This window comes from Strix aluco, chromosome 1, assembly GCF_031877795.1.
Source record: "Strix aluco isolate bStrAlu1 chromosome 1, bStrAlu1.hap1, whole genome shotgun sequence".
In the NCBI taxonomy this organism is placed as follows: domain Eukaryota; kingdom Metazoa; phylum Chordata; class Aves; order Strigiformes; family Strigidae; genus Strix; species Strix aluco.
This window is the reverse complement of record NC_133931.1, coordinates 114,244,521-114,265,509: the sequence shown is the minus strand read 5'-3', so window position 1 is coordinate 114,265,509 and position 20,989 is coordinate 114,244,521. Positions and strand designations below refer to the sequence as shown.

Genomic DNA, 20,989 nt, shown 5'->3' with positions numbered 1-20,989 from the left:
CCAAAAATATGAAGGGACTGAAACAACATGACAGGGATTTTAAAGTTACAATTTTGGAACAGAATCCCCATGGGACAGAAGCCAAAACAGTAGCAGTAACCTCTGCCCTGATTTTGGCCTAGGCATCTTTCAGAGGTTGTACATCATAATATGGAAAGGTTTCCTGTATCTGCACTTGCAGTTAGTATTTGCTGGCCTGTGATACAGTCTGTATGACTGATTTTATATACACACAAAATTGTGGATCTCTATACCTGTGCCTATCTGATATTTTATTCCTTTGCTCCTTAAGTGTATGTGCTCAGCTTTAAAAATCTGGCCCTTAGGGATCCTGATGTGAATGTTCAAAAGTAATGTCACTACTGATATGGCACAGGAGTAAAGGAACAATTATACATTATTCAAAGAAAGATTTAAATGGATTTTTGAGATATGATACTCTTTATGAACTGCCAGAGAATTAATTGTTTTTCTTGTACTAATATTTTAAGAAGCAACTTCAGGTGATGTGCATCCTAACATAACAGTGCTTGGCACCAAGAGTTGGTGCACTCTTCTTGATGGGACTTGAAACTTTAGCCTTGCAATCACCCGCAGTGCTTCTGTGTTGCACTATGTGGTCATGGCTGAAGAGGCCTCTCGTTTATATCAGGCTGCATTTGCTTCTGAGATGAAAAGATGAAATACATTCTGCTTCTTTCAGTCTATGCCATCATTTGCTCCTAATGAACCTTGTCACCTCTCCATAACTAAGATCTTAACACTCTCTCTCTGGCTCTGAGCAAAAAGCAAAGGTCTTAAGAAAAAAATTACTGATGTTTCCAGTTTTTTTCTACAGTTTATATAACTTCATGGAAGTGTAGTTAAGGGAGAATATTTGGAAATACAAAAGTGTAGTGAATATATTTGGAACTACCCTTTTTTGTTTTGGTGTTGTCACACTGGTTAAAATAATGCTCCAATAAATTATTCAAATAGTAATAGTTTCAAATAGATTAATGATAAATCGATTCAAATTAGTAATAAACTTATAAATTTACTTATTTGAGCAATAGAAGAAACCTCAACACTTCTCTGTTTGAACCTTCTCTTACTTCATTATTGTACTCAAGCAAGTTGAAATAGGTGTAACACCTCCTCTTAGTGCTCATTAGCTGCAAAGCTAAACTGGGTGAAAACTGGTAGTAACATCTCAGCTAAGGTTGAATCCACAGATTTTTTAGAGTTTCTTCTTTTCTTATGGCTAATCATCAAAGCCTTGTGACTTAATTCATATCCAGGCATGTATCTGTTCAATTTAGTGATGTAGATTTTAGTTTAGCCAAATCACCTTCAGCATGTGCCCCCCCTCTCTGTCAGCTCTGGAGGAAACCTGTAGCAACTACACTTCTAACTTACCTGTCCAATCTCATACACAAGGTGTGGTGGGCTGAATCAGATTTAAAAACAATTTTTCCTAAAACTCAGGTCATTTAGTGTGAAAAGAAGCATTGCCTTTATTTGTTGTTAGAAATAATACTTCCTCTTATTTGAAATTTCTCTATTCTCATTAATGGTGAAAAATGGAAGGAGATGAGTAAACGGAGAAGTTGATCACTGCTCTAGGTCATCTAAATACATTGTCTAGATAAAACTGCAGGTTTACTAGTGATAGCGTGGTCAGCTTTGGGAATGTATCTCAGAAGTTATTTTTCACTGAAAGAAAACCAACAATTACACCTTTGTGAAATGAGTTCATCAATCCTGTTCTAAATGTAAGAGAGCCTGTAGCCATATCACACTGCATCACAATCATGTAAGACATCTCAACCTAAGCACAATCAGTACTTTGGAATCACATCTGCATAGGAAACTTCAGTGCCAAAGAAAGGTGTGTTTCTGCTTCAGTAGATGATATTCATCCTAGGGGCTCCATATTACAGCAAAGCTTTAAAATATCCTGAAGCTTATGATGTGATAATTGCAGAATTTTGCAACTGCTTTTGATTTTTTTCAGGTTTTTCTAAAATTTTGGAAAAGCAAGACAGCCATGGAACACTGAGGCTGCAGTGGAAAGAGTTGCTTAAGCAAATAGTTATTTTTAAGCATGGAAATATTCCTAGGAGTTTGTGTGGAGAGAGACTGGGTAACATGACATCCTTCAGAAGTACTTGCAACCTCAAATGCTGATAAATATTTGCCTTAAATCCAAACCTGAACTTTGTGTGAAAGACAGAGAATTCCATGAGTGTAAAATTTGTTGCAGGATATTCCTTCCATTTTCTGGGCATGTGTAAATATATCAAAGAGAAAACTTTGAGGGGTCATAGCTCTCTGGATATAGTGACTTGGGGATGGTTAGTCATTCTTTGGGGTGGAATGAAGGTAAACAAATTTATTTTCTAATTTGGACAGTACATCATTATGTTCTCTGATACAGTGAATGTCTCTAAGTATATTCTCTTATTTATCACTTTTCCTGTGGTGGGTAATGATGTCATTCTGTATATGCTGATTATAACATGCAAATACAATGACAGTTACAATTCATCATAATTCTGGATGGCCCCAAATTTAAATTTTAGTAACCAATAAGAAAAGGTGATTATACTAAAAGTCATAATTGGAAGAGGTTCAGTAAGGCTTTGCTATTCCTGTTCCAGTACATGAACAGTATCAATATTCAAACAGAAAATCAGAATCTGTGCAGAGATGAAGACGGAAGACAGAAGTAGTAATACTGTTAAAGAAATGTAATGTTGTCAGTTTTCCATAGATTGTCTTATTCTGGTCATGGTTATCAAGGTTTGAGAAATATCCACCTGCTGTGAGAAGACATCCCTCAATGCATTGAAGCTATTGCAATAGCTTTGGAATAAGCAGCAAACGCTTGCTTTTCAGTAATGTAATAGGGATCTGTGCAACCCTTGCCTCTCTGTATAAGAGGTATCAGTAATGTCAGTGAATTGCTGAGGACCTGCCAACAATGTTAAAAGAAAAATCTTGTTTATGTAGATATATTTTTCTGTTTGTTTTGCGATATTAAAATAAGCAGAGCAGAAAATGATAGATGATTTTTTTTTTTTTTTTGAGTAACAGTCACTGTCCAGATAAGGTGAGGGCTAAAAGATTTCTCTTCTTCATACCACATAATATGCCATTTTCATTTCGTGCTGCTTATAACCCTGAGTGTCACAGCTTTCTATTCTAGTCTGAATAGTCAATGAAACATTATGAAGCCGATAAGAAAAGCTGGTCCCCGTTACTTGGCAACGGCTGTTAAGCAGAGCTGAGTGCTGTTGATTGAGAAGATTAGCTGCCATAGATAAACCTCCTCTTTTTGCTGCCCTGCTGCTTATCTTTCCACCCATAACAAGTTGCACCAAATATGACAGCAGTCAGTGGTTTAGGCAGAATATGAACTTTGCGGCAAATGAAGTTTGTGCAAAAGACTTAAGGTGCAGCCTTTAAAATCTTGAATTTATTAAAATTTTCAGGTTGTTTTCTGGATTGTCCTTTCTTAACTTCAGGGTGAACATTTTTATTTGAAAGGATGATGCTCCAGATGAGAGAGAAATGGGATGTTCTACTACATTTGCCATTCATAAACATTGAAAGTAGGAGCAAATATTCTTAACAGATGTCTCTGGCTCCTGTTCTTAGTGACACTGAAGAAATAAATGAAATACACTGTAAAATTACTGCAGTTACTAGATATGCAGAAGTTGGATTAAAAGATAAAAATTTACTATTTTGGTTGATATCTTTGAGAGAAAATGCTATTGTAGATGCATCAAAAACTGTTTATATCTTTACATGGCTTGGAAATCTTTCTAGATTTGGTATATCCAAATTACATTTCATCAGAGAAGGATTTTGTTGACTGGCAAATTCAGCTGAGATATGGCTAGGGATAGAAGGTGGTGGCTTTTTCAGGTTTGTCATTTCTTTTTGCTCTCACATTTTTAAAATGCTGCTTTATCCTTTTGCTTTCATTAGTGACTGTACAATTCTGTTTACATTTTTGCCTTTGGAGAGGTCTTTGCAAACCTTTCTGTTGGCCAGAACGGGACCATAGGCTGAGCTCATTGAATAATGGGGGAATGGCAAAGCTCTGACAGGAGAGTGAAACTCTGAGATGACATGCTTGAGAAAAGTAGCCTTTGCACAGAGTGAATAGTTAGTCATCTGATAAGTGTCATAAATTCAGCAATATTATGTAAATGTTTGTTGTTATTTTTAATAATTCAGCAGAAGCATTGAGGAGCATCTGTGCCCATTGCAAAAGCAGAAACTTCCTGCTTTTCAGATTCATTCTGACCATAATTTCAGATGCTGCAAATCTTAAAAGTTGTTATGAACTGTAACACACAAAACTGAGGAGAATTAAATACTTCTGAAACAGCTCCCAGTCCTCTTCTAGATCTCTGTTCCTGTATCATTTCATCTGTCTGCAGGCTTACTTATACAGACAAAAGATCATCCTGTATTCTGAAGACTTCTATGCTGGAAAAGGCATTTCACTGTAGGGCTTTTTCCAGCCTGTAGATAATCCCTTTTGCTTCTCTCAATGTCCTTTCCAAAATTTATCACTCAATTTAAAATTTGGACACCAGAACTCTGTATTCCCACACTGACCTCATCAATGTTGCATACTGAATGACATCACCTCCTTGTTCTACGTTATTGCTGTCATGTTCATATATCCACAAACCTTATTAGTGCTGTTGCCCTGGAATTGTCTCAGACTGAACGCTGGGGTATGAACCAAGCAAGGATTGTAATGTCTCATGCCCTTCACCAATTGCCATTAGCAAAGCTCTGTCACACGGTGGGGGGACAGCTGCGTCTGGACCTCTAATTCATTGTGATAGAAATAACTTTTCCAAATGCAGGTTCTGATTGGTGGTCCTAGGTATGTAACGTTGTATTTAGCTATTTTAAAGCACGGTTTAAAGCACTGTCAGATTTTTCACACTCTCCAGACTGTTCAGCAGAAACTGTTAGCATCCCTCTGTCAGAGTTTGAGGTGAAGTTCTTGGCTGTTCCAGTGCCCATGCATAAGCTGCCAGAGGCAGCTTGATGTGCCGTGGCTTCTATAGGTGTGCTGGTATTTCATACTCAAGCAAGGTGCAGAAATTTCTGAGAGTTCCAGTTTTAATCAGTCCACAGGGTGCAGCGCTCTGTGAAGTTATCCTAGTTACTAAGAGCTCCCCCTCCCCTTCACAAAGGAATGCATTTAAAATTTCTGCTGATGTGTTCAGGTCAGCATAACATAATTTTCCATAATTTTTGTAATACTTTGTAGCAAGGGAACAAGATCGAGATCTTTATTACTATAATTTCATGCATGTCTGAAGTCAATTCCATTTAGGAATAAATTCAGTAGCTGAGATTACAAAAGTAATCTGCTGTCTCAATAAATATTGTCCTACAAAGATCTAGAAAGCTTCAAGTTTGGCAAAGGTCAGAAATAAACCAAGTTTGCTCTAACTACTAGATACTGCATCTGATGAATATGAATGGAATGGTCATTAGTCATGTTTTCACAAGAACACCGTCTCCTGCAAACCCGTTATAACTAGCTCTTAAAATATAAGCGCTTGGCACTTAGCACAAGTTAAAACTTTCACTACTTTGTTTTTAATACAAAATGAAAATTAATGCAGAAATCCATTTTGTTGAACATGTTTCCTTGCAGAATTATTTTTGCCTTGGGAATACAGATGCAAGAGCAGCTACAGTCTGATCACACAGTGAAGACATTGCCAGCACCAAAGTGGTTCTTGGCACCGACCGAAAATGTAATGGGGATCCTTGAAGTGACTGAAGTACATCTCAGTGATACTTGGAAAATTAGTGTGCATAAATAAGCATTAGTATATTTGCATCTCATTGCTTCCATAAATAAATTCTTAGTCCCTCCAGTAACCTCTGTTCATGAATGCATATTGAGTAAAAAAAAAAAAAAGAATTGTTCATGTTTCATCATTCCTCATTGCTCTGGCTTAATTTTAAACAGTGAAAGCAATAGGAGCTCCATTACTCTTCCGGGACAGAGTTGAACAGGTTCAGAATAGTTTCTGCCTGCTTGAACCTTGTTCTGATTCAGAGTGTTCATTTTTGCTTTTCACTCCATTTCTCCCAGTAATGTCATAAATAATTGATAACCAGGTTGCATAAACTTTTAGTCTTTTCCCATAAAGAACGAGATAGTTCAGTGCTTAAGGATCTAGTGGCTACCTCCTTTCTTGTCTTTTTCTTTGAACTTCTCTAGTTTATTCATATGTTTCCGGTAATGATGTGGTCAGAATTTGGTGCGGTATTATGTCTGTCTTCTGGAAAAAAATAGCTTTTTCTAGATGGGGGGTGGTACATGGCTCAGATTTCCCACTAATGAGATAGCAATGTAAAGAATAAACTTACATGTTAATCTTGCAGTCCAATGACTAAATATGCTAAAGAGATGGTTTTATTATAAGCCTACTAATAACTTACTTATACTTGAATTTAAAGTATTTTTCCTCTTGGAGGAGGATTTATATCTTTTAAGTCTTTCCTCCCTTTTCTCTTTAGTACCAGTATTGACAAAAAAGGATGTTCAGATGATTTTGATTGCAAGCTCTTTTTTCTGAGAGACATCATAGCTAATATTGAATATGTAGTTTTGCTTATAAAAGTCCTCTTAATGTATTACAATTAGAGCTTCTTGATTTTTTTCTCAAAGGTTTTCTCAAGTCTGGATTGATCTCTGATCAAAATTAGAGGTAGATGGTTTCTGTGGGTTACAGACTGTAGTGGTCACCTGGATGTGAAAGATATTTATTCAGTCACTGCTTTGTCATCCTTTCTTTTCCTCATCATGTTGCCAAAAACATAGGATTCATTCCACATAGTTACCAGGGTTGTGGAAAATTCAAGTTTGGTTCTCTAAGAAGTACCAAGTAATTCAAGCATTATTCAACTTGAACATTAGCTCTAGCAGCAAAAATTTAAGACTTGGGGTTTTTTTCATCTCTACTTTTTACTTTCTTTAAACTCCCTTCTGCCCTTTCCTCCCAAGGCATGGCTATTATTTCTGTGGTTGGGAGGCCTACGTATGACCTGTTAAGATTGAGGTTCATTTCTGTGCTCTGCATTGCAGAAAGTAGGCATTGAAATCTGGACCTCTCATTCTGTTATCTGAATAACTTAGGGGCTTTTTGGAAGGAGGCAGCACTTCTTTTCATGGTGAGCCTGCTCTCCTCTTCCTTTGTTAAACTGTAGCTAGCTTTTTCACGGTCCTTTCCTTCCCTCCTTTTGCTGTACTTAAGAGAGAGCTGGATTTTTTAGTTACTTTCTCTACAATTTACATATTTCTGTTGTAACTTAAAAAACACCTCTCAAGTGAAAGTGTGCATAATATTTTGGGACCGTACAATCCACCACTTAAATTAGCAGGTTAGCACGGAAATATTTCCTGAAATGATATTTCCCCTCTGTTGAAGGTTGTATCTTTTTCTGATGAAGGAAGAACATAGTCTTTCAGAACTTGTTCTCAGCATTACTCCTTGAAACAAGGGGACTGTAAACCCCAGAGAAGCTATTTGCTCTCAGATGTGCCTCAGGGTGATTTGGAGCTTTGCAAATCCCAGCCCTATCACAATGTTTGCACAACAGCTAGCTAATGCTGCTGTTAATGTGAACTTTTACGTTTTAATATGAGCACTTTCATAATCACTAACATGCCATCCAGTTCTTTCAATCAGCAGAAATATTCCTGGGTTTTAGGGTCTGGGTGTTTTTTGGTTGAAAGCAGACCAGCCATCTAATTTTTTCCTTAAATATCTGTGTCCAAAGAGGTGAGGAAAGGCATTAAATCTTGTTAGAGTCCTTTTATAGGACTGTTAGGTGGTCTGGCTTTCAGCAGTTACCTTTGCCTTCCAGGCAGCAGTTTATTTAGTAGCTGAGGAAGAATGTATTTACTGGACTGTTAGGAAAAGTATCCACTGCATGGTACTTTCTTGTTGGATAATTTTTTTTTTTTTCAAGTTTAGAACATCTTAGTTTTTTGCTTCTTATGGTGTTCCTATTAAATCTGCAGCATAAATCTACAAAAAAATACTTTGTCTTTTATTTACAGTTGAGGATTTACTTTTGTTGCATAAAGTTTTCTGCCTCACATGTTAGCAAAAGCACATACTCTTAATAATCCATTACTTCTAGAAAGACGTATCCTAGCCTTTTTGTTTTTTTAATTTCTTATTTTTACGTTACTGCCTTGAAAATTTCCACATGCCTGGCAGCCACGAGGACAGGGAAGGCTGGGGTGGACCGCGCTGGCTGTCACGGCCTAGCTGTGTGTTCCGGGTGAGGTCGCACGGCCCGGAGGGACAGGCCGAGGCGGCGGGAGCGGCCCCGCGCGCGCAGCTGGCCACGAGATGGCGCTGTGACTGCTCCGACGCGGAAGTGAGCGCGGGCCGCGGAGGCTGCCCAGGGAGGAGCAAAATAACACGGTAAAAGGGTTTTTGAAGTTTAACGTGGGCAGGTTGCCTCCTCGGAAGGCAGCGTTGTCCGCGGAGCGCTGCCGGTTTGCAGTGCGGTTAACCGTGGTTGCGAGCAGCAGCTTCTCTGACGAACTGCTGCAGTGAGACTTGTAAGCGTGTGCTGTTTGAAAGCGTTGGAGCAATATTTTCAAAACATTGAATGAGAAATGACACTGTAGAAGCCACTGTTGCTCTATCTGTATGATCTCCATCTCGCTTGTAAAGAGAATTTAAAAGTAGAGGTATAAATTATGAACAAATCTTTTTTAATAAATGGAATATTAAAAATATGCTGTTTGCTGAAGAGCTTGCTTGTAAATGTTGAATGTGCGTTTGTGGACTGTGTCTTCTGAGATAAGTCTCCTGGTATGCAACTTAATGTCCTCTTCAAGGAAGTGTAACATTTAATTTTTTTTTTTATTTTTTTTTTTTTTTGGTAGTAAAAGGATTTTGAAAACAAACACCTTACTGGAGAGAAATAGCAGGAAGAGAAGAGTACAATAGTTTAACAACCTCCTCATACTTCCTAAAACATTTAACATCTGTGACCTTGAGGGTCTAGTGTCATGAGACTTTTGAGATGCAAATATTATGCTTCCCATTGGAAAATTATTTAATCTTTCCAGCAGGCAACTCAGGCTCTAACCTTGGGTTATAAGACATCAAGCACTGGCCTTTTCATTAGTCCTGGACTACTCTTGGACCTTACAGCACCTTAAACCAATAGCTGGGGGAAGGAGTGTGAAGTAATGTCTGTATTCAGTGAGAAGAAAGAATCCTTTTCTTACAGAAGGTTAAGTTGCTGAAGAATGATGCAGGAACATTAGAGGAAGTTCTCTGATTAACTGCAGTAGCACACGATACAGTCAAAGGTGGCAGCAGATGCGATTTGGCGCACCATTGAGTTATGAACTTTCTTGTTTACGTTACAACACAGGAACTAAGCACAGTGCATGCAATGTGTGGCAAAACTTAACGTTTTATACAAAGCTCTACGTTATAATTTTTTAACAATTGCCAGGTAATTAGGTCAAGGAAGCTGACGCATTAGTCAACAGTATGCAAATACTGTCACTGTCTTGAGAGCCACTTGCTTTCCAGCTGCTGCAGGAAGTTTGAAGAGCAGAAGAACTGGGTGCTTCAAAGCATCTGCTTGAAGGCTACTTTCCAAAGGTCACTTGTCAGCACCGTGTGAAAATTTCACTTCATGTAGACCTAAATAATTACTGCAGAACATCATCTTTTAATTTACAGTTATCAAGCTTCCATCAGCCTGCAGACAAACTCCAGTGTCTCTACCAGTCCTCATAGCTTTGCTCAGTAGCAGAATGCACTCAACAAGAACTCATTCTATTTTTGCTGGTATTATTCAAAGCTGTGCCAAGTCTTGTACATGTTTTAGTTTCAATTGTCAGATTAGCCATACTTAGTGGTTCCAGCATGGGATATATTTCTCTAGCCAAGGACAGCTTATTATGTACCGTTCTTTTTTTTCCCTAGGAAACACTACTTAAAAAGAATTGAATGAATCAGCTGCGCATAAGTAGTCTTGCCTTCAAGGTGAAGGTGGTCACTCAGTGCAAGTTTCCAAAGACTTTTTAGTACCTCTTATAAGCACATGATGCGTCTGCCTTACTTACCAAGTGAACATGCTGGTGCAATCAGCTCTTCAAAACTGTTTCAAAACGATAGTTCTTTGTGCTCCCCTTTTACATAATTCAGTACCTCAATGTCATGCATGTAACATGGTGCTTCCTTCCTTAGTAAGTAATAGAGGTCATAAATATCCACCAATTCATGGAGTTTTCCATTTGCTTCTAAACGTCTCTCAGAAATGACCCTTCCAGAACTTGTGTTTTGATTTGTTTACAGTTTAATCTATCAGTTGTAATTTTTTTGCTAGACGTTGATAAATATTCAGTCTAAATACACATAACATGCTCCAGGATATTGTCTTTAATAAAAGATGTTCTTCTGCCACTATTTGAGATCTTATTGGGCACCTGGATTACATTAAATTTGTGTCTTTAAATCTTAGCATCTAATTTCATAATATATATGTGTCAAAATTCAAGAATTTAAATAACAGCTTGTAAAAATTTAGGCTTGAATTTTTCCTCAAATATTAAACCTATTAGCAAAACAGCCAAATACATAAAGAAGCATCTCACTGTCTCCTTGGGTATATTATTCTTCTGTTTTAGTCTCTTCTTTGGAAACAAATGTAGAAGCCATCTAAAAGTCAACATTACCATGCTGTTAATGCAGATGTTTCCAGGTCTAAGTATAACTTGTAGGATATTACTATGGAAATTTCAGATACTACTTTTTGCTAACGGTTAGCAAATGATAGCACTTTAATAGCAACCATATGTGTATATTGATCAGTTGTCTCAGCCTTCCCTCACTCTGGGCATGTGTAAAGAGCAGATGTCTTCTGCATATTACGTTCCTTCTCAGAATACAATTTTAATCAAAGTTCAGTATGAACACGCTCTTAAGGGCTATAGGCATACAGTGTATGGCGGTTATTAAAGCATCACTCATGCTTTGAACTTCCTCTGCCGTATGACATTTACTGTAAAATCTGGGAGCTTTTCCATTTTCCTTTTTGCTTCATGACAACTTTGAGCAATCCGCTCGTTGGAGGCTGTTAGAGGACAATTGGGTGCTCAGACACCAACGCACTGCAACAACCCCACATCTCCCTGTGCCAGAGGTGGATAAAGCTGGTCTGAAAAGACACACCATGTATTTACTTACTGTAAAGATCACAGTGTTTTCAGATAGTTCATGGCAGAATAAGCTGGACAGTTTTAAACATTAGCTGTAATTTAAGTGAAAATGAGGTTTGTGCTGGACCAAAGCCATTTCTGAATTTGGGCCACATCTGCCAGAGATTTCTTGGAAAGGAAAAGAGAGGTAACTTTTTTTTTTTTTTGGTAGAATGGCTCTTCCTTACCTTTTTTTCCCCACAATCTATGCAATTTTAAGAAGGTTTTTAATTAAAAAGTGCCCTGAAAATTGAATGCTCAAACTTAATTAATTTTTTTAGGTTTTAAATCTTGCCATAGAAACCTTGTAATCAAATAAAAAATAAAAAGAACCCCAAACAAACCAATCCTAACCAAAAAAAACCCCCAAACAAATAGAGAAACCTAGGAAAATTCCTACTTTTTTTGAAAAAAGCTACTGAACTGAACTATGAAATCTACTATTTGCACAACTCCAGTCCGACTGTAATCCCCACTATAAAGACCCTCTGTATTTTAGAGATGGTATTTGCCAACCGCTCCTTGGGGCATACTGCTTTTCCACTCTCCTAGTACTGCATTTAACAGAGCAGAGCGCTATTTGTGATTGCAACCTCTTCAAAGCTTATTATGCCCATATTTCAAGTATAAAAGCCAAAGTAACTAGCAGTTTCTCCCTAAGCAGTCTGTGTTTTTGGATAGATTGCATAATGCAGCTCAGACTCATGTGCTAATTGTTAATTTTAGAATTTAAATAGGTTTTGTTCTATTCAAAGGCAGTAGGCTAAAGATTTCTGAAAACTCTGGGTTTAGGAAAAAAGGTTAGGTCTCTTTCAGAGTCTGAGTGAATTAGCTTTTGCATCCTTCGAGGTATTGTTAAATGATAATATAAAAAACTAATTCTTGCTAAATGTGTATGCTTTTTTGGACTCTAAAATAAGATTATAATTATTTTTAAGGTACATTATCTTTAAAAAAATCATGGAATATTGCTTGTTTATATAAACATAGATTTTGTCCTAATTGTAGCTGGTAATGGTGGTATTCCAAAGCAGAGCTGGCTATTTCAAGTTATGTTTCATTTTGAACCATCTTGTTCTTAAACACTGAAATATTCTTCTATTCCTTTCTGAATCAGGACCTTATTTATTCCTGTTATCCATCCATTTACAAGTGACTAATATTTATATACTTTGCTTATTTCCAACTGCAACAGTTCTTTAAACAAGAGATGAATATTTTAATCTGCTGTTAGGCTGCTTTATACATTATATGTCAGAAAACCAAACCAGATCTCTGTAAGAAATTTCTAAATTAAACCTAGTTTTCAATAACAAAATTAGACTTGGAGGTAAGTTTTTAATTTGGATTAACTTAATTTGGCAGTTGTAAGTGACAGGAGGATTGGAAAGGCAAAGAAAGAAAAAGTTGGCTAATTTCAATGAGGTATTTGTGTTTAACAGTGAAGGCTAATGATGCCCTTTTTTGCATCCTGGATTGGTTTATTTTCTTTTATGCCATTATTTGTGTTTAGTGAACAGCTGGGCCAGTAGTTCCCATTTGTAGTCTTTTAGCCCTGTAAAGTAGCAGAGAAAGTAATGGACATTTGCAAATTAATACTTGCAGTTATTTTTTGCTAATCTGATGTAGCTATCCTTTTTGAGTATAGATGTAATATCAGAGGAGAAGTAATTACTGCGTTAAAACTAGTACTGTAGTAGAATATTTTGCTAATTAAACTTGTTGCATTTAAATTGCTTCCTTTGGATCACTATATAGAAGAGAACTGTTTTGAACAATAAATGAAACCACTTTCTTTCTCAGAGGCCTAGAATTGCAGATGGTCAGATTGTATGTGAAGCACCTAGGCCCTGAATTAGTCTTTTGTGTGAAAGAGAGAAAGGTAATTTGAATGTTTGAACTCCCTGTTCCTCCCACACATACACAGGAAGCTTGTCTCAAAATGAACAATTCTCTAAATAAAGACTAATAAGAAGCTAAATTAATTAGAAGGTGTGATTTGAAAAGACATTGATGAGAAGAGTCTGTCATTTTAGACAAATGGAATGGAGCTAAATAAATTAGGCCACATTAATATCTCATTGTTCTGTGAGCAGCTTTCTTTTATTGCATTCATTAGAGGGTACTTCTTGAAATGAGCCTTTGCTAGCCATTATGGATTCAGTTCTCATTTACCAATGTCTAACACACAGCTCCTGCATTAAAAATGTTTCAGCAAATCCTCATAGTTTCTGCAAATTAATATTTATATTTCTGGATGCTGCACTTTTCATCTGCAACATAGTAGGCGCTGAACATTAGGGTTTTTTTCCCACAGAATTGTCAGTAAAGAAGTCTTACATCAAAAGATTTCGGAGGCAGAAGTCTGAAATTACTTTATAAAATAAACTGTATGCATAACTTGTACAATAGAATCTTCCTCCAACTAATATTCTTTCCAGTATTTATTTATTTTTATAGAAAATACCCTGTCTCATGACTTCAGTAGTCCTTTGATAGCTTTTTTAAGTGTCTTTTAAAAGGTTCCTTCAGTATATAATTAGGATACACTGGAAATGTGCATCTCATCACACATTTCTTCCTCTCAGAAAATGAAATGTGTATTTTTCCTTTTCTTTTTCTGTCTCCTGCAGATGGAATATTTGGGAGATGTCAGCGAGTACCAGTCACAGACATCTATAAATATGACATTTCACCCCCTGTTCTTCAGCGCCTAAGGATCATCCTGGAGAAGCTCTCACACAGAGGTAGAGTAAAACTCTGGAGTAGGGTTAGTTGCACTGGGGGTTACAATTATTTTGTTCTCCCTCTGAGGTGATGTCTTCAGAAGTTTTCAAACACGGTGTGTCTCAGGCCTGGTAGTGCAGACTTTATAAAAGTAAAAAGCCTTCTGACTCACTGAATCTGCAATAAGGAGTTGGTGAAGCAATTTCAGGAGAGATGCTTCCTCCCTACATAGTGCATGTCTGTGACTGACACACTATACAATAAAATTCTAGCATCTATAAATGCTGGTGTCATATACATACATCAGCTGGAAAGAAAAATAATTTGCCATGTATACTTTTGCACCACAGCATATTGCAGGGTGCATAGGCAGAAAACACACAACTTCCAGTTAGGTAGAAACAGTTCTTAACTTTCTCATGAATTCAGATAAGTAGAACTGCTTTTATTTCACTACAAGCTGCATCAATACTGTTCCTTTTAATTTTTATTCAGCTTTCTGAAGTTAGTCTCTGTGCTCTTTCCAAAGCTGGAAAGGATGGTCTAGCTTCTGAATGGCATAACTTGAACTAACAAATCGAAACATGGGAACAGTGAAAGCCAATAAGGTGAACAAACTTTATAGGTACTAATACATGAAATAAACCTCTGTTGTAGACAGCCACAGGACCAAGGGATTTTTGTAGTCTAAATTGTTCCAATAAGATTGTTGAAATGTTTAATTTTGCACTTGCATCATCTGTGTGTGTGTATTCCTAAATATTTTCCAGTTACAAAACCTCAATTACAAAAACAAGTAATATTGTATTAGCATGGGTTTAATTATGAGAAAAAAATTGATTACTTGGAAGTTCATGAGTATACTTAGACGCTGAACTTCTAGTTTGGAAAGTGCTGATTTAGGAGGATTCAAAAAATTTCCAGGGATTTATTTCCTGTCCAGCAGTCCATCCAAATGAAGCAAACTCAGCAAAACTTGATTGTAGTAACTCCCAACTGATTAACAGTTACATGTGAATAGTACTTGTGGCTCTTGTCATTTGCTGAAGGCTAGGTTATGCAAGCAAATTTATGAAAGTACTGTTTTATCAAGGCAACATTGTATGAGTGGAAAAGCTAGTATCTGCTCTAGCGAAGAGGGGGGGAAATTCATCACAGTAAGACACCTAAATTATCTAAACTGATCATGTTTGCACGGACAGCCAGCACTCATTTACATTGCCTGAATATCGGTGATGAGTCCTGTGTAAAGCTTTCTCCACGGGGATGTCAGAGGTGAGAGACCTGCAGGAGACCCATGCCCTTCTGGAGGGACACATGTAGAGGCTGATGGGATACTCCAGGCCATCTGAAAAGATGCTTACCTGTCTCCATCTCCCTGACTACCATAAGATTTTAGGTTAGTTCAACTGAGTTAATGTGACCTCCCCCTACTAAGTGCTTCTCTGATCAATAAACCAACCCTTCCTAGGATCTCTGTTATCAGCAGCCCACCTCCCTGGATATATCTGTTGCAGTAAATGACAGTATGCTTCTTTTAAGGAAACTTGGGTATTGAAATTTGTACTTGTCTCATACTTTTTCATAGTAAGAGAATGACAAGGAACATAGATTGAAACCGTGGTGGAGAATGAAAGCACTTTTGCTTTTATCTTTTGTTACTAATCACATTTAGAGGTGTATACACGAATGTGTATATGCTTTGAACTGATGTAAAACTTTTGCAAGCAGTTTCTGTGGCCTGTGGGTATCCTAGTGAAGAGCATCTTAAATATATCTGTAAAAGAGAATGCTAGAATGCTCATGTTCAAATGATTGATGGAATAACATTTTTATCTTTTTTTTTTTTTTTCTTTACTCTTAGTATCCTTGGCAAATTCTGAAGTGTTTAGTTAGGACAGAAATATGGAAAGAGTAGAATCAATACAGACTATCAGATTAATGGATTACTGACATCTGGTTTCTCAGAGAAGACTCTGATGTTTGCTAGTGCTATTAGATATAATACATCCAGCCCTTAGGTCATGTTTTCTGGCTGTGATGGTCATTTGCACAGTTAATTGTGTTCTCCTGCAAATTGTGTGCAAAACATCATGACCATTTCTACAGTATAGATAAACAAGACATTGTCAAGACCACAGAAATGTGTCAGGTAACCTCAAGAAAGGGCTTCATTTTTTCAGAGGTCTTATTTCCTTCATCTATGTAATACCCTGTTCTTGTCCTCTCCAAAAGAGTACTGGCTAGCCCCACTTGGTGAGGCCAGCCTTCCCTGAAAAGGATAGGAGACAGCATCTCCTTTTTGTAAACAGCAGGACAATTTTCTATTGGAAGACTATACAGTAGGTCCCATGACAAGCAAAACTTTTAGTAATGTCTATATTGAACACTTTCTGTTTTTATTAGATGGATATACGTTTAAGGACCAGATATTTTGGAGGTTATTAACTTGAGTGGTTTTCTAGGTTCTTATTTACTTTTTGTAATGTGACTTGGGGTTTTTTTGTTTCCTTTCTGATGTCTTCTTGCAGTATTACTAATCTCTCTTTCTTCTAGCAATAGTCTCTTGACATCTATTTCCATAGAATTAAAAAAAATATATATCCATAGAAAGCCTTGTAAAATTTATGTCCTGTTTCTTTCCTGTTTGCTGATCACTTCTAAGTGATGCCTATATTTGAATCATGGTCAAAGTGGAACATTTTATGGTCAGGTGCTATGAAACAAAGGACAACATGATATGAATAGCAAATATCATTTGTGATTCTGCCAGCAAAAAATGTTGACTACGGTAGGGAAGCATACGACAGAGGCTTAGATGAGTGACACACCTGATGATAATCTGTTTAATAAAGAACTTTGACTAAAATTGAATTCAGGTTGCAGAATGATAAAGTTTTTATGTCTCCTTTACACACTGAGTCTATCTTTGTCTACACTATCTACTAGTAGATTGATTATAGAAAGGAATACCTTGGAATATTAGATAGTTTCCTACAAAGAAATGATCTGTTAGCATTCAAATACCATTGTTCATGGCATTTTCACTCACACTGTCCTTGAGTCAATCAATTCTTTCAAAATACCCTTCATGAAGAAGATTTTCTGAAGATTCAGTTTCTATAAATGTGACTATATGGGAAAAGCACTTCTTACAGTTGTTGAAACATGATGAATCACTTTCTGAAGTTGGTAGCACTATAATTTATAATTTGTGAGGAGTTTAAACATTTCGTATTGTCTGATAAACAGGACAATCAAAAGGATGCTGTTTAGATAGAACTAAATAATTGGAAAAGAAAAATGAAGGAAATATCAGCATAGAGGAGTGAATGTCTGGAGAAGAGGAGACTGAGGGGAGACCTCATTGCCCTCTACAACTACCTGAAAGGAAGCTGCAGAGAGATGAGGATGAGTCTCTTTAATGAAGTAACAAGCAATAGGACAAGAGGTAATGGCCTCAAGTTGCGCCAGGGAAGGTTTAGACTGGATATTAGGAAACATTTCTTTACAGAACGGGTTGTTAGGCGTTGGAATGGGCTGCCCAGGGCACTGGTAGAGTCCCCATCCCTGGAGGTGTTTAAGAGTAGGGTCGACATAGCGCTTAGGGATATGGTGTAGTTGGGAACTGTCAGTGTTAGGTTAATGGTTGGACTAGATGATCTTCAAGGTCTTTTCCAACCTAGATGATTCGGTGATTATGTAATGAGTAGTGCCTTGAGGAAATGCAAATACTTATCCCTGTGGATGGTCTACTGCATCCTCTTGTCCAACTTGAGAGAAGATACTTCTTGGAATACACCAAGAATGATAAATCATCTATGCACTTCCCTGTTTGAGCTAAAATGTACAAAATACTTTTTTTACTTAAATGGATTAAATAGATTATAAAATATTTTGTTTTCTTCTTGTCCCAGCAATATTATCATGAAGGCAAAGTGACTGCATCACTAAGTTTCTTAGCAAGATTCTGGAAACAGTTTCACACTGATGGTTGATCTATAAGACTAGAAGCATGGAAAGTGAGACGGAAGGACTAATCATGGTACATGATAATTCAAACATGAATGCATAACTAGTTACTTGAAATATCAGTATAAGGAGTAATAAAAGAGAACAGTAGTATTTCTCGACTGGCTTACTCCAAGAGGGATTTACATTTGTTTCACAGAATAGTTTCTAACCAGTGATTCACAGTAGCTGATAACATGGTACTAACTCTGTGGAAGTGCAGCTGCCATAGCAATGAGCATTACTTGACGAAAGACCTCAGAGATGGAGCCTGCAGGTCATACTTCCTTAAAAACATCAGGAGAAGGGTATTGTCTCAGGGACACAACAAATGCCCACCTTACTTAGGATTCTGCCTCTGGGAGTGGCCACTGTGCCTGTTGAGGGAAAAAATGTAAGGAAAGTTCAAGCATACAGAAGCATTTCACAGCGTTCGTACCTTCTCAGCGTTATGTGCTTGGTGGCGATGGTTCTCCTGAGCCAGAAGTCATGTTTTTGTGTTTGCTGTATGTCCTGTGGACACTGTTTCCAGCACAGTTTGACAGGACACTGTGTATTAGAAACAAAGCATGTTAGACCAATAATCGGTAATTGAGGTTCTGTCTTCCGTTTTACTTAAATTTTAACTAAATTACAGCTGTTGTCACTTTACGGCAGGAACCGTGCAGCATGACCATTTGGAAAAAAAACAGATAAATTTTTTTTTGTTGTTTATGTAATTTGGAGTTATTACTGATTCCTGAGTATGCTTGTTCCTACTTAACTTTTGCTATAACACCTTGTTCAAAACGTTACTTTTAAGAAAAGCAATTTCTTTCACACTGTTACAAAGAAAGTCTTGCTTAAGATATTAAAATATCAACAGTTATTAAGAGAACCAAAAAGAGGAGGATACACTTTTCAGTTCATTTAGCTCAAGTCAGCAAGATATTCTGGATAAGCTCATGGGCTGTGGAAATAGGCAACAGATTTACAGACTATTTGAAAAAAATACCATTTTTTCCTCTTGGTTGTTTTCCTTGCAACTCAGGAAGCTCTTGACAGGGAGAAAACAATATTTGTGTTAAATTAATTCTAACCACTTTAAGCATAAGGTGATTAATATAACTTTGCTAGAAATAATTTTATACTCTTACATCAAATTTCTTTTAAAAACTAAACTGATTTACAATCAGTTAAGTTGAAAATTGAAATGAATGTGACTTGCCACATGCAGCTTGTGAGTTTTGAAAGAGTTGCTAAATATTTCAGTCAGACTATTTTTCAAGGCAAAGTATCATTCATTACTGCAATGAAGCTAACGGACTTGAAAGTGAACCTTTATAAGCTCAGTTTTGAAATAAAAGGAATAATGCAGTTCTTGCACATATTTGCAAGGTGATTATCACATCATTATGGAGGTATATAGAAGGCTGAAACCAGGAGAGGTAGGTGAAAGATTTTTCCTTAAATTCAAATATTGATATAAAGGAAGGCAAACTCTTCTTTTGGCCTCCAGGAAAAAAAAAAAAAAAAAAGTTTGACTTGAAAAGAACAGTGCATTTACATCAATTTTACCAGGCATCAGCTTGCTCCAGACATCTGTGTATGGAACAAATTCTTCTCCTGGACGGCTGCTGAAGCCAGGAATTGAAGCATAAACCCCATGACATGCTACACTGGAGGAAGTCAGCCGGGAATGGACATATTTACCTTCTCCTGGTATCACTGTCACGCTGCCTTAACTTTTTGACTTGATGGACAACAATGCACTGAACAGGTTGCAAAAAATTCTTGCCTTTGTTAAGTGCTAAAGCACCACTGATGTTTTTTCATATTCAAAGATCTAAATAGAACTTCAGAAAGCTAAGAATGAGTTTCAGAAAAAGCAGAAAATTTTATTTTTAAAGCGGCAGAAAGAATACACTTTGAAATCCTTTTTTGAACACCCGTATGTTGCACAGCACAGAACAAAAAAATATAGATTTTTTTTTTCTATTTGGTTCCTTGTATGGCTGCTCTGCTTACCAGACATAATCTGATATGGCATTGGCTTGCTCTTTGCCATATAAGACATTTGTGAAAAATGTTCTTTTCAGGAAATTGGTATTTATGAAGAATGTATTGGCATTATAAAAATTTATTATAGGAACAAAGCAGATTCTGTGTATTGTGGAAAAGATATTAGAAAGTACAGAAGAAAACTTTTTGATATATATTTAGTTTTATCTGCATCCATAACACTGTTGTGTAAAGCTTTTTGATTTTACATCATTTGAATATTGCTTTTTTGGAAGACATGTATGTCATCCCAATAGCATCATATTTCTTTTGTTTACAAAGAATGATCAATCAGAGCTTTTACTTGTGTTTTTGATAAAATAACACATTAACTAATATGTTTGATAGAAAGGAGAAAAGGTCTGCGTGTCTCCTTTGTGTCATGTTTCTGTCAACTAGCAGTGACAATTGCTGACTGGGATCAGGATGTATCAAATTCTTTGTGGCCCACATATCTTTACAGCTTTTCTTCTAAAGGAAACATAGAAATTAGTGATAATATAATGCAAATATCAAAGGCTGTCAATCAATTCCTGCCTTGCCTCCTTTGTTTTGAAGATCTCTGGCACCTCATGGATTTTAATGTCTATATTAATGCTTGGTCTTTTCCGTGAAGCTCTCTCTGTGCTGGCTCTTCCACAGTTTGTTCTCTTTTATGATCTTTGAAATTTGGAGACTGCCTCTGTTTCCTCCTTCTGTGGAAGAAGCTAAAGATGTCTCTTCTTGTTTCCACTGGACTTCACTGAGTGAGCATGCTCTCTGGGTGGCCACCGCCCTTTCAGCATTAGACTGAGCAACAGCTCAACAGCAGAAAGTCTGTATTTGGGTTATTCATTAACATGCTGCCCTGTTAATGATGTCACATGTGGCTCTGAACTTCATTCTTATTCTCTTAGATCATTCTTTAAAAAAATTAATACCTTCCACAGGACC

The 20,989-nt window shown here is 36.9% G+C and overlaps 1 protein-coding gene across 2 annotated transcripts in view; it reads left to right on the top strand.

Annotated features, from left to right (window-relative positions):
• The window catches only part of PTPRN2 (protein tyrosine phosphatase receptor type N2), a 683,390-nt gene that overhangs the window by 156,193 nt on the left and 506,208 nt on the right, over positions 1-20,989 (top strand). For both annotated transcript variants that reach the window (XM_074831707.1, XM_074831706.1), the window contains exon 3: positions 13,912-14,025. In XM_074831707.1, coding sequence (XP_074687808.1) covers positions 13,912-14,025 — 114 coding nt within the window. The remainder of the gene's footprint in view (positions 1-13,911; positions 14,026-20,989) is intronic.